General features: G+C 41.3%; 1 protein-coding gene across 1 annotated transcript in view; it reads left to right on the top strand.

The window, feature by feature from the left end:
- The window catches only part of creb3l2 (cAMP responsive element binding protein 3-like 2), a 37490-nt gene extending 26846 nt beyond the window's left edge, over nt 1-10644 (top strand). Inside the window, exons 5-12 of the mRNA XM_026146737.1 lie at nt 133-338; nt 660-806; nt 1009-1067; nt 1369-1437; nt 5574-5673; nt 5919-6048; nt 7063-7297; nt 8581-10644. Coding sequence (XP_026002522.1) covers nt 133-338; nt 660-806; nt 1009-1067; nt 1369-1437; nt 5574-5673; nt 5919-6048; nt 7063-7297; nt 8581-8656 — 1022 coding nt within the window. The 3' untranslated portion in view covers nt 8657-10644. The remainder of the gene's footprint in view (nt 1-132; nt 339-659; nt 807-1008; nt 1068-1368; nt 1438-5573; nt 5674-5918; nt 6049-7062; nt 7298-8580) is intronic.
- Nucleotides 10645-14377: the final 3733 nt, after the last annotated feature.

Raw genomic sequence — 14377 nt, 5'->3', positions numbered from 1 at the left:
TTTAAATACCTCACAGCTGAGTTTGAAAACCCCTGAGCATCAAAAATGGTTTCTAAATTTAAATTTTTATAATTTTTCTCTGTTTTCTCTGAGACTGAATGAATAGCTAACAATCCAGCCGCTGTGTTTTAGGTCTGGAGTCTCTACAGATGCCTCCCACTCCCCCGAGTTCCCACAGCAGTGACTCAGAGGGCAGCCAAAGCCCCGTTCACGCCCTGCCTGGCCTCTCCTGCCCCACATCCCCCACCAGCCCCCCTCCATCCCAGGCTGGCCTGAAGGTGTCACCACGAGGTGCTTCGTCCTCCCTCTCCAACTCGCCTCTGCTCACCGCTCCTCATGTAAGATTAAAGGAAATTTTAAAAGCCCATCAAACCTCAAAGAGAGCAGAATAGCAGAGTAACGTGTTTCCAGCTGATGTAATTAAAATAACTGGGTTTTTTTGCATAATTTTCCTGCTGTTTTTGCTCTGCAATCCATGAATATTACTGGACTTTCCACCTTTTCCACTCCTTTCACATCCCTTCTACAACCTAATGTATATGTGCAGACTATCGTGCCAAAAAAGAAGTTATAGTGTAAAATTCACAAGCATTTTTTAGACATCCTCCCTCTTTACAAAGTTGTAAACAATGTTTACGTTTATCTGTTGTTTCCTGTAGAAACTGCAGGGTTCTGGGCCGCTGATCCTGACCGAGGAAGAGCGCCGCACGCTGGTGGCCGAAGGTTACCCTGTTCCCAACAAACTCCCGCTCACCAAAGCTGAGGAGAAGGCACTTAAGAAGATCCGCAGGAAGATCAAGAACAAGGTGCCGATGTAGAGCACAGTTCGTATTTTGGATGATCTGAGCAAGCATCCGTGATCATCCGTAAAGAGTCTAAAAGACTAGGAATATGTTTACTGCAAGTTAGAACAAAATAGTTAACAAAAAACAAGAAAATATTTGTCATGTCAGGCGAATTTCTGATTTTTCTACTTTTTCTGATTCTGTTTCCTTCACCATCTCTCAGATTTCAGCTCAAGAGAGTCGCAGGAAGAAGAAGGAGTACATGGATGCTCTGGAGAAGAAGTAAGTCCTTCTTTTTTCCTCTTTCATGTGAAAAACAATGTCAGGATCACTACAAATAGCAAACAGCTATTAATGCTGCATAAACTTTAGTGTCCCCTTTTAGAAAAAATGCTAGGTCATCTAAAGTATCCACATTCAAACATCATCAGGGTGAATCTCGGCATTACCGAGGTGTGCAGAGTGAAAGCAGCTGTTCTTAAACTACAAATAAATCACGCTAGAGTCAGAACAGGGAGAAAGTGGTGCTGATGAATGAACGGCGTTCAGTCACTGACCCTGCAGTACTGCTGTCTGACCACAGGGTGGAGACCTGCTCCAACGAAAACAGCGAGCTGCGCAGGAAAGTGGAGACTCTGGAGTGTACAAACAAGTAAGAGCAGCACACACGGACTCACAGTCTTAACCTCGTATAGGATTGATTTAATGCACAGTAACGGACCCATTTTAGATCCTTAACTTCTGAAACTACATAAAAATATAAAATTACCACATAGAAGTTAATTATTTCCTGCAAGATGCTTTTAAATTGCCCCTATTGGTCAAACATCAAATTCTCCCTCCTCTTTTGGCCTAAGGTAGGTAAGTAAACTGTCTTCACGAAGCACTTCCAGCAGTTCCAACGAGGAATTTTTCTGAATTAGAGAACGCGAGCACAAAAACAAAAGGATAACTGAGGTGGTAGTCCAGTTATTTGGGCTCTTTACAGATTCAGCCTCTGTCAGTGGCGACACAGATGAGTGAGCGACAGAGGCGATGACAAGTGTGTCATAAAGACTCTGGGATGGTGACAATCAAAACACCAGGAAAGTCATGAGGGAGGACGGGTTCACACCTAAAAATGTCCCTCCCTGGGCGCATGCTGGATTTAACACATCCTTGGGGATTTGGCTTTTTTTCCCTCTCCCTCTGTCTTTGTGAATCTCTAAAGGCATCTGTTTTTATATCACGCAGTGCAGCTGAGAAAAGCACGGAGAATGAGTGGGGAAACACTGACTCGCTTTTATTATTTGCAAATAGAGCTGAATCAAAAGCTCCCCGTGGATGTGTTCAGCTGCAATTTTGCATCCATGCATAATCATGAGGCTATTTTAATGTGAAAAGCTCACCCTGCATCAGATAGACAGCGCTGTTTGCTCTCGTTATGCATGGATGAACCGTGCGTGCACCCACTGAGTGCACTGTGTTAAGTATAGCTGCCTGGAACACAGCTGTTCTGGGGCTTGTTTTGCACTCAGTGGTTAAAGTGGGCTTTGCTGTCAGTGTCAAAAACTTAATGAACCAGTTGCATGCGTGGTGTGTGTGTGTTTTTTATTCTGGGACACCTGGACAGCCAGCTTATGTTGTCGTTAAGCTCAGTTCCTTATTTAATGAAGCAAACGAGAAAGAAAAATTTCAGAAAAATGTTTGACTTGTGCAAAAATAAACAGCAGATTCTTCACTAAAGTGCAAATTCTGGATTTTACAATAAGGATGCTGATGTAATTTACTGCGATATCATTCACATTAGCATGCAGAATGTGTGGGCGCACAATTCAATGAGTTTGCATAACTTTTATAGACTGTATATAAAAGATGGAAGCCACCATGAAGTCACCCAGTGGGTTTGTAGTCTGTATTTTGAAGCTTGCCACCTTGTTGTTTTCAGTGCCATTAAGGCAATTCTTTCAAAAAAGCTCAAACAACACAAACAAAGAAGAGTGGTACAGTTAAGCAACTCCGATTAGCAAATATGAGGCCCGGTACACAACTACAGCTCCCCCTATCTGTCAATCACAGCAGCCAATATCTGGATAAATAATATTTATAAAATAAAAACACCACCATGCACTTATGGTGGGGGTAATGAATGGGGATGGGGGTGGGGGAGGGAGACTATCAATCGAACCCCAAATTGTAAAACATGCTTATTACTACTGTAAAATGGACATTTTAACATGTAAGTCTATGGGATCTGACTCACTTTGGAAGTCTGCCTCAAGTGGCCAGATGAGGAACTGCAGCTTTCTGATGCTTCCACAGTGGCTTCATTTTTCAGTCCTGGAGATGGCAGTACAGAAGAGTCTGCAAACCTGGGGCCCGTTCTTCGTACCTCGCTAAGTAGGTTAGCCGGATTCGATTGTTGACGATTTCGCGTGATCCTGGATCAGTCGGTTCCCCGAAGCTCATCCGGGACTTGCTGTCATAGCAACAGAGCCGTAAGCGTAAACCTGCTCGGGAGCAGGTTTACTTCATGTAAACAGGATTAGATCGCGGCCACGCAGGTATGTCCGCTTCATTTATACGAAAGCAACAGCGATATTTTTCCACTGTTTCACCATAAATAAATATTATCAATGTAACTGAAGATAATGCAGCACTTGATCCTTTTATTGATGTCACACAGATACATACAGGTCATTTCCTAAAAAAGGGAAATGAACTATTAACATTCTATTACATGTATGTGATTATTACAGATGTAATTCATATTTCAGAGTAGTAATTGTAAATTACTTCGTGTAATCAAGATGAGAGACCATGGCTATAAAAGTGAAGGTGGATTTGGGAAGCCTGTCGCAGCCATGTCCTGTCCGTATACGCGAGCCACCCATTGCGGAAGGTGCAAGATTGATAAGGAGAGTCCTCAGAATTCAGCGTATATTGCGGGACAGACAGGATCCTTTAGCTCAGCGCGACAGTGTGCTCATAGAGAGATATCGATATTCCCGTGAGGGTATTATTTACTTAACCAACTTGTTGACGAGGGGGTGCAGGACCACCACCTGTCTTTTTTTCCTCTGCCCTTTTCTTGGTTGCTGTTATGAACAAACTAACAGAGTATTACAGGCCAGTATTACCTTGCCAAGAGACGCAAAGCAATCTAAGAGATAAATATTACCATTCTGTAGAATACTCCTGTATTCCACTTTTACTTGTTCCCATATTCTTGTGGGTCCTGTTGTGGCTCTAATGTGAAAGGGGATATAATATAACATATTATAATATAATATAATGCCATATGATATTGGACAATATAGTGTCATATGATAGATCTACCCTACCGCCTACTGGTGTTGGCCAGAGGGGCCGATGGCGCGATATGGCAGCCTGGCTACAACCGTAGCTGCCTCCACCAGTGTGTGAATGTGGGAGTGAATGAATAGTGGTATCGTACAGCGCTTTGGATGCCTTGGAAAGCGCTATATCAATCCACTCCATTATTATTGTTATTATTAAATTACTTACGAGTTTGATTTGTCAGCAACTTTCTGCCAGCCCTCTCTCCTTGCTTTTGCAGCCTTTGCAGTGTTCTCTTGCGTTTTAATTAAACTCTGAAACTCCTGAAATCCCTCACTCATGAGTTCTTGCTCTGCTGCCGGAAAATACCGAGCACGCCCCTTCGACATTTTCGCCGACCAATCAGCGGGTTGCCGATCAATGTTTCTACTATCGATGCGTAGCCCCTTTTACGACACCCAGTGATGTCACATTCCTGCGTCCAGCTGTAGTAATCGTCAACAGCAGGTGTGTTCGGGGAACCGGATTAGCGAGCTCACGGTTAGCGCGATGATTTGATCTTGGATGTGTCATTTGATCTTGGATGTAGTAAGCGACGTACGAAGAACGGGCCCCTGTTCAGATTACAACAATGTTTTTTTGTTTTTTTAAACAAAACAGAACAAATCAGCACACACATAACAACTAACAATGTCTTTGCATGTTAAAAAATTAATAAAGAAACAAAAGTTAAAAAAAAATATGGAGAAAGGTTGTTCAATGAATAGACATTGTGTGTCTGAAATGATAAGCTGATCCTTTCTCCCCTGAGAAATTAAATTTTAAGCTTTATTTTAAAAATATCTCATGGATCGTGTCATGTCAGTGCGTTCTAAGCTGTTTGCTTTCATTTCACACTTACATTCAGTTACACTTACACTGAGTGTAGAGACAGAAACAGCTGGACAAAAAACATCAAGATAGGAAATTTAAAAATAATCATAGAAAACCAACAGATTTAAAGGATCGAGGTTAACTGGGTTAGCCGTGTCAGGTATTATGTTGTGTGTTTTTAGCTCTATTGTTGGTTTCTGGTCACGAGTTCTAGCTTAGACACATTGTGTAGTTGTTTTTTTTGTTTTTTTTGTATAGCTAACCCTCTTAGCACTTTGTAAAGAGAGGCTTTAGAAACTGGGCTCATACTTTGGTGTCCCGTGGTGCGAACGCCGTTTCCAGCACTTTGACAAAACTGAGAAAATGTTCGAGGCAGTCTTCAGTGTTGACACACAGATCACAGACCCACAAACAACTCTAAGCCAGGAGTCGGTGTGTTTTGTGGTCACCGAGTTCAAAAATGAGTCGGAAGAAATGTAAAGTGAGGCAGGTGTTTTATTGTGCTAAGCTGTAATGGTTTGCACTCTCTTTACACGATACATTAAATGCAGATTGTCTATATGGTGAAAAAAGCATGCACGATGCACTCAGGTGTGTGTGTGTAACCTCTGTGTGTGTGTGTGTGTTTCTCCACAGGTCTCTCCTGCAGCAGCTGCAGTCTCTCAAGGCAGCCGTGGCAGGAAAAGTTTCCAAGTCCTGCAGGATGGTTGGCACCCAGACATCATCATGCTTAATGGTACGTGTGTGTGTGTGTGTGTGTGTGTGTGTGTGTGTGTGTGTGTGTGTGTGTGTGTGTGTGTGTGTGTGTGTATTAACAGAGATTGTGCTGATGAAACATTGATTAAAATATTGAATTAGAAACATCTGCTCCCATCGTTCATTAGCAGCGTAGCATTATGTGTGATTCATAATTTATTTGCCTCTCCCTCCCCTCTCTCCACCCTTCTTCTTCTTCTTCTCTTTGTGTTTGTCTCTCTGTAGGTGGTTGTGTTGTGTTTCGCGCTGTTTTCGGGGAGTTTTTATCCCAGCAGCTTTACGCCACGCTCCACCATCACTGAAACGGGCCTCGCTTCCAAACAGCTGGATGTCAAAGAGTCCTACACAGCTACAGGTAGTCACACTCACCAACCCGCACTCTATACACATGTTTAATACACCTTACTCAGCGTAGTTACAGCGTGATTTAGCCTAATCACATGCCTAACGTAAATGCAAAAATATAGTATTGTTGGGACGGTTAAATATTAATGTAAATATGAGAGGAAAGTATGAATATATTGTACTTGGCATAGTCGGGTTTTCTGCATGAAAACAAAATAAAACTGAACAAAACAGCAAAATATGAACACAAATAAATACCCCAGATGTTTTTCAAAGATGTTTGCTAAACAGCTTTTTGCTGGCAGGGCAGATAGATGACCTCAGATGAACTTTAGAAAAGTTGATGGCATTTTGTGTTCCTGACTTTTTCCTGCTTCCATCAAAAACATACAATTGTACATTTGTCCAACGGCTCTCAGAGGCAGAGTATCACCATGGTTACGCTGATACTTTGATTACACAGAAATGTTTGCATTTTCCGTATGAAGCCGTATATTCATGCGTGTGGAGCTGAGACGAGTGTGGACACACACCCACAGTTCGAGTCACCTTTCCTGGTCATTTCAGCTTAAGTGACCTGCCCTGCTGTTTCCATTGTAATGAATCATTAGTTCCCAGCTATTAAACTTTGGTGGTCCATTATAACATTGCTGCTAATCAGATGCCTCCTACAGCTACAGAGACTGATTAGTGGCGTTGACCTTTCACTGCATCCTCTCTGCTTCCTCCCACATGCACGCACTTTTTCTTTTGTAAGAGAAACCAGATATAATTTTCTTAACAATCAATTTCAGTTTCCTCTCCCATCCTGCCCACATGCACACACACTCACACACACAAACCCACAGGCTGCACAGTCTTTTCACCAGGCAGACAATAACATGTGGTGCTACACAGTTATAAAGTGTGTGTGGGCTGGTGTGTGAGTGAGTGTGGAACTAAAAATGATTTTCCTGACACCACACAGTCATACTTTCTCCTCACAAAAATTAGGCACTAATAAGCACTTATCCCCAACTTTTAGTTAAGTCGAGGAGTCTGTTATCGACTTTCGAAGACGAACAGCCACACCTCCTCGGCCTGGGTGGTGAATATCCCGACCAATGGGAGGACACGCCAGCCGTCGTGATGGCAGCGTGGCGCCGCTCAGAGCAGCAGAAACTCGGGGTTGAGCCCACCAGGATGGAAACACACCCACCTTTCAGGAATAAAAGCAACGACACACAGACGTCAAAAAACCTGCTCCTTCACCTGCACAGGTAAACACACAGCACGATGAGGAGTACTCGGATGATGATGATGATGATGATGATGATGATGGTACTGGGAGTAAACAGAATACCTGAACTCGATCAAAAGAAAGAGTTCACCCACTTTAACTTTCTCGATAAGATTAAAACCTCACTTTTCTCACAGATTTACCATAGATACAATTTTAATTATGATGCTCGTGAAAACGCAGATAACCATGACCTGTAATAACTAACACTACCTCCTCTGAGCACACTGGGAGTCTTGTTTTAATCACAAATCTTACTCCTCTGCATTTAACCCATTCACCCAGTGAAGCAGTGGGCAGCCATAGCGCCCGAGGAGCAGTGTGTAGGGACGGTACCTTGCTCAGGGGTACCTCAGGGTAGCCGATCAGTGGAGTCGAAGCCCGACCTTCCGATCATGGGGCAACCACTCTACCTACTGAGCTATCCCTGCCCTAAGCACATTGAGTTTAGGTAGAATGAAAGTGCTATATAAGTTAAAATTAACATCAGCCTCTATATCCAGGCAGGTTAGCACAGCCAAACATCGATCCGCCCACCATTATTCAACAGTCTGACATAAAGCCAGGTCATTAGTCCTCAGCTGCTAACCCAGTTTTGGTTCATTAAATATATTTAGGTTGGGTTTTGGTTATTGTAGTTTTGTTTACTAATCTTAGTTTAGTGGAGAAGTCTGAATCCAGCGGCGCGGTTGTGTTGTGTGGCCTTCGTCTCCGCGCTGTTTATAACCCAGTCAGACACCTCAGGTCATCAGGTGCAGATCTTTTCAGTGTTCGTAGAATCAGACCCAAGTGTGCTGAGGGGGCCTTCAGTGACTGTGGTCCTGTTCTTTGGAACAAGCTGCCTGCTGACCTGAGATCAATCATCTGTGCTGACATTCAAAAACAGACTCGGAGCCTTTCTGCTCACAAAGACCTACACTCAATACCCGTGTGTGTGTGTTTTCATGTATTATTGTGCTGCTTTCACTGCTTTAAGCCACTGAAAACCTACACAGGTTTTTGTGTTTGTATTTTCTGTTAAGCGCATTGAGTGTAGGTAGAATGAAATGTGCTATATAAGTTAAAATTGACATTTTTTGTTTGTTGTTGCGGGGGCTCCCATCCGCCTTAGTTATAGACCATCTTTGTATGTTTGGATGGTTAAGCGTTTGCTGAGGTGCAGCAGAGTTTTGGCGTCTTATATGTTGGCTTCCTTTGAGCCTGACACAGAGAAGACTTTATTGTAGTGAACTGAATCTCATCCAGTTGTTCTGTGTCTCTCAGGTCTCTGGAGCAGAGGACGAACGAGAGCAGAAGTAAAGTGATAGAGCTGGAGAGAACAGTCAACGAGACTTCCTGAGATTTAAATTCACACCAAAAAAAACCCCAATCCTTCCTCCTTTACTCCCCACGATGACCTTTGACCCCTCTCTGGAGCATGGTTCAGTGTCCTGGAGCAAACCTCATATAGAAGCTTCCACTGCTGATATTTTAAGGTCATTCTTTTTAATGCCATCTCTGCTTAATCAGATACACTGTAATGGTAGGAATAAAAAAAGAGTAGAGGGGCACTGGTTGCCTTAATTTCTGAACTAAAGTTGCACTGAATAGTTTTTCACAAGTCAACTTACCAGTTGTAGTTGTTTTAATTGATCCGGCTCGAGACACTGTGTTTAAAAATCACACTTAGAGAATTTCAAAGAGAGTGTGGCATTTATTCGAGGGGTAATTATATTAAAATATGACATGTGAGGCTTTTTACAGGACACTGATGAGAACCGTTTATATTTATAGACGCTTTTGTTGATGTTTTTTTTTTCAAAATTTATTGCTCTTTATTGCTATTAAATGTTTTTATTTCATTCCAGTAATGCGTACAGCCCATTTTTATACTTGTTTGTGTTCATACTGTGTTTTGTCTTTTTATTTTTATTGTACTCTTTTTATATATTCTTTTTTTTTCTTTTCGAGGGCCTAGCTTGGGGTTGCTGCACTCGTGTAACATTTTTAACTGGGTTAAAACAATATATTCAATCTACACTCACATTCTTTCTATTTCCTCAAGGAAATACTGACTGAAATGTTCAAACCCAACCTGAAGTGGGTTATTCTCGTTCATATTTGGCACGTGGGGACCCCGTTAGCTGGTCTTCGGTTCTTTTTGTACGACAGTCACCGTGTGCCAGTCAGAAGCTGATATTTGAGACGTGGTTTCCTGCAAAATTATTTTATTTTTGTTCCTTTATAGGTCACGTTTGCCCATTTGACCTCAAAATGCAAAGAGCTAACTGAGATGATTGATACCACTGTCATACCTGCATGATTAATATTGAGCTTGAGCTAAGCTAACTGCTTCTTATTTACTGTTTAGACACTGCTGGCCTCATTCTGGCGCTGAGCATTGTCTAGTGAGGTTTTAGCATACTTCGAAAAGTTTAGCTCATCTGAAAGTGGCTATGAATGGTATCGATCTCATCAGACTCTTGGTGTAAAATCAGATTGGAATAGAAAAAAACAACAGCATGTGATTGGACATTTAAGTTGAAACCACGGATTCAGTTTCTGTATCATGTTTTTTTTGTTTTTATCTTAAATCCTGCAACACTTTTGCCTTGCACACTTTAGCTGTCAGCTCCAGGAGTCTTTTACAGCTATTTTACAGCATTTGCCAAAAATATTTCTTTCGAGAAATGGGGAAAAAAAAGTTTATATTTTTGTAAATATGAGTTGTTAATAAATGAGAACGTCTAAATGTGTCTGGGATCTGTAGTTTGTGAACCAATCCATTATTCATTCTGACTCTATTTTGGGCTCTGTGCTGTTGATAAATTATGAACGTAAGACGTCTTAGCCGCAGGCTTTGTCCTGACTTTCTGTTTAGCTTAATTCCAGATCACAGTGACTTTAAAGTGTCTTAACTGTCCACCTCAAGTGTGTTACACATAGGTTTTAAATGTCTGAGCTTTGCTGCCGTCAGCTGTATGATACCAATCAGTAACAGAAGCTTTTTAAATTAAAGTTAACCCCAGAACCCGTGGTAATTTACAGCTCAGGATTAAAAACAACAGTTTTTGACCAAATCTACAGACTGTAAAGCCAAAATATGCATTTGAAGCTTTGTCAATATCAAGAAATGGATTTGTCAGCTTTCAATGACGCTCTTTACACATTTCTCACTGCCAGAACAGAAAGATCATCAGAGACTCGAGATGAGCACGCTGCCCTTTTGTTACGCCAGAAAACTTTTTTCCAAATAAAATTGAATTTCCTCGCTGCTTCTGTGTAAAACCAGCCTTTCTGTCTTTATGCTTTCAAACAAATAAAGTATTTTCCTTAGTAAAAGCATAATATTCACGAGTTTGTGTGTTCATTTGTTCGTTCTTTTTCAGTCTCTCATGTCGACGGTGTCATTCCTTTAAGTCAAGAGTCATTGTGTTTTACCTCTCTTGCAGAAAGTGTGCTGTGATAAGTGTTTGCATGGTATAAATATTCTGTACCACCTCAACCAGTTTGATCACAGCCGTATTACCGAATCTAGAACCAGACTAACATATTGGTTGACTGATGCTGATGCTAATTCTGGGCTATTGCCAGTAACTTACTCAGTATTTACTGTATGCTGTACAATATTTACTGATTTAATGAAGTTGACTTATAAAACACAAAGTAATGAATGGATGTGGTAATTAAGAAAAGGTATCATCACTTATTTAGCTCCATAGTGAGTTGCACAAAGATACAGTTTTAGTAAGTTTTTTCTGTCCACCACCAGGAATTTTCAATTAAATAATCAAGATTTGAATAAAGTGCAGACATTCCGTTTTAATTCAATCTGAACCAAATATTTTACATTCATTGTTTAGGAATGACAATTATTTTTATACACAGTCATATCAAACGCTGAAAAATAATTGAACAGTTGACTGTCAAGCAGTTTAATGACCAGGTGAGGCCTGTCCCCCTGTTATTTCATGACAAATGAAAGATTTGTTCCATTTTTAAGCTATTTCAAAGTGTTGCATTTGCATTTTATGGCTTTTGATTGTTATATTTTAAACATGAGGTCCAACAAGATGTCAGTGCACATGAAGGAGCCTGAAGGAGTAGCCAAACAATCAAGCAGCAATCTGGTTCATTCAAAACAACTGGGCATCTCAGCAACAGCAAAAGACAACAGAAGAAAAGTGCACGATGCAAGAAATATTTATGGTTAAGGAAACTAACTTTACAAATCAATATAACCAAGTCAGAAACACGCTCAAGGAGGTAGGTGTGAGCGTTTACAACAAGGTGCAAACCACTGGTTAGACTCAAGAACAAGAAGGTCAGACTTTAAAAGAAACCATCTACAAGAGCTGGAAAAAACCCAATAAAAGCATCCTTTGAACAGATGAAGCTAAGATGAACGTGTAGCAGAATGATGGGTGGAGAAAAGCTCGTGATCTGAAGCACATCATCTGTCAAACATGGCGGAGTGTATATGGATGCCAGCGAAGATAGGTTGTTAGAGTTTATTGATGATGCGATAGCTGATAGCAGCAACATCTTGAACTGTGGGGTGTACAGGGCTGTACTCGCTGCTCAAATTCAGTCAAACCCTGCAAACCGATTGGCTGCAGTTTCACAGTGCAAATGGACAATGACCTGAAGCAAACTGCAAAAACAACCCAAGAGTTTCACGGGGCAAAGAAATGAGATATTCTTCAACTGACAAATTAGTGACCTGACCTCAAACCAGCAGAGCAGCTTTTCAGTTAGTGAAGATAAAACTGAAGGCTGATCGACCCACAAACAAGCAGCAGCTTATCTGCGGGTCAATTTAGCCTTGTCCTAAAACCTCTGTAGCCGACTACATGAAGAATTCTGGCTTATGTACCAATATGGATATTTCACTCTCTAAAAGTCTCTAAAAGTCTCAAAAAGTCGAAATCAGTTTGGCACAATCTGGAAAAAAACCCCACAAATATTTTTAAAAAGTATAAATCCACATATTTAAATGTATAAAATCAAGGGCTTTACTCTATTAAGTAAAGGTTATTCGTTTAAAATGAACTTGATCAACACAGATCCATGAAGGTCTGTGGGAAAAGACATTCATTTAATGCTAAAGCTTAAAACAGCCTTTAATTTTTAAATTTTAATTTTTATGTTTGCTAATTCCTGTGAATTATTTTCTCACTCAGTAAAGATGCAGTGCTAATAAAACCCAAACTGTCACAGCTATGACTGCACAAATGAGCTTTTGTTGTTTGTTTCCATTAATCTTTTGCGGTCATTTGTTTGTATTTAAAAAAAAAACAGCATAAACTGTAGGTTATGTAATATCAATATCTTTGCAAGCTCCTTTGACTACATTAAAGACATTAAAACTAAGCTGGTGACCATAATTTCTTGCTAATGTCAAAGCTTCAGAGTGTGTTTTGATTTACGTTAGACACAAACTCTATTAGGACACAAATGAGCCTCGTGGTTAACACGCTGGCCAATAGGGGAGATTTTATCTTCTCCATCATGACAAAGATCCTGAAATAGATTAGCGGCAGTGTCTCATAATGAGTAGTGCGAATTGCTCTGACAGTCCCAAGACAATACGCAGTCCCACAGCCTCATTCCATTCTAGTCTCACAGCAACGCAGCCACAATGAATCCCACTAAACACTCCACCAATGGTGAATCATGCTGCCATAAAACCAATATAAACATCAGAGCAGACTCAGAAATACGGTATCTGATGAAACGCTAGTGGCAGAGAGTTAGTGCAAACTACAAGGAGCTGCGGTCTGATTTCACACTTTGATTCAGTATTGCAGAAGTTTCCAGCCGCTCTACTCGTTAATTATGGATGAAAATCCTTTCATCGGGGCTCACAGAGAAAGCTGCTGCATTGTTTTTGCCTTCAAGTCCTGATGGGAGAACGCTCATCAAGTTTAAAAGTGAATTTCACTCCTGGAGTGTTGCGTGAAAGCCAAACCCTGCACAGAGGGGAAAACCCCCAAACAAGTGATCAACATTACAACCACTGACAATGATAGCAGCTCTCGGTAACACCGGTCATCTGTTGGGATACCTTAGGCCCTGACATTCATGCTGAGGTTAATTTTATACGTACCCACCCATCTTGGCATTGTTGCACACAAAGCACACCTATACATAGCAGCGGCATTCTCCCAGGAGGACAGTGCACTAAACCCCAAAACCTCTCAGGGCATTCATCTCGACTCAAACTCCCCAGATACCAATCCAACTGAGCATTCACAGGATGCAGTGGAACAAACTCCACGACCCGTCTGGCCCAAAGGATCTGTTGTTACTGTGCCTCAAGACACGCCCGGATTTCCGTGTCCAGGCCTTCACAATAATAGGCAGGTTCTTTTAATATGCAGATTAGTATGTCAAAACTCTGAGTCCTAATTATCAGGTACTATGTAAATCAGCATTTATTGATACCTTTGGTCATGTTTCTTTAAGTTCTGCTTTTTATTATTAAATTTATGGAGTTTTAGATGCCTGTTTGGGTGGTTTTCTATTCTAATGCTCGTTTCTTTGGCCTTTATTTAACTTCAGTTTCTATTTGAGTTTATTTCTTGTGTGTTCAGTTCCTTCAGTGTTTCCCTCTCTCTCATCTTTACTTGTCTCATACTTACCTCCTTGTCTCACAAGTGGCTGTGGCTCAGGTGGTAGAGTTATCATCAACAAATTAGAAGGTTCCTCGATTCCTGACTCCTCGGCCCATGTACTGAGACATCCTTCTGCTAGGTGACGAATCTGTATGACTGTTAGAAACCACTCAAGCATGGATAAAAGCACTGTGTGGAAATGAAACTTGAAGCAGAAAGGTGCTAGACCATTTACTGTTTCTTACTTCCTGTAAGGTATTAGGAACATGCATCTGTATCACGACTCCCTCGGTTAATTCTCATTTTACTTTGAAGGTTTTTTTTGACTTGTCTTGGTAGCCGGGAATCAGTCTGCCAGGACCTCCGCTCTTGGCTGCCACCCGACTCACGATGCACCCGACCCCTACGGTGCCTCCTGTGGGTGCTGGGCCTGCAGGAAGATGGGCCCATGTCCCTTTTTCGGG

This window comes from Astatotilapia calliptera, chromosome 17 (assembly GCF_900246225.1).
Source record: "Astatotilapia calliptera chromosome 17, fAstCal1.2, whole genome shotgun sequence".
In the NCBI taxonomy this organism is placed as follows: domain Eukaryota; kingdom Metazoa; phylum Chordata; class Actinopteri; order Cichliformes; family Cichlidae; genus Astatotilapia; species Astatotilapia calliptera.
This window is presented reverse-complemented; position numbering and strand designations above follow the sequence as displayed.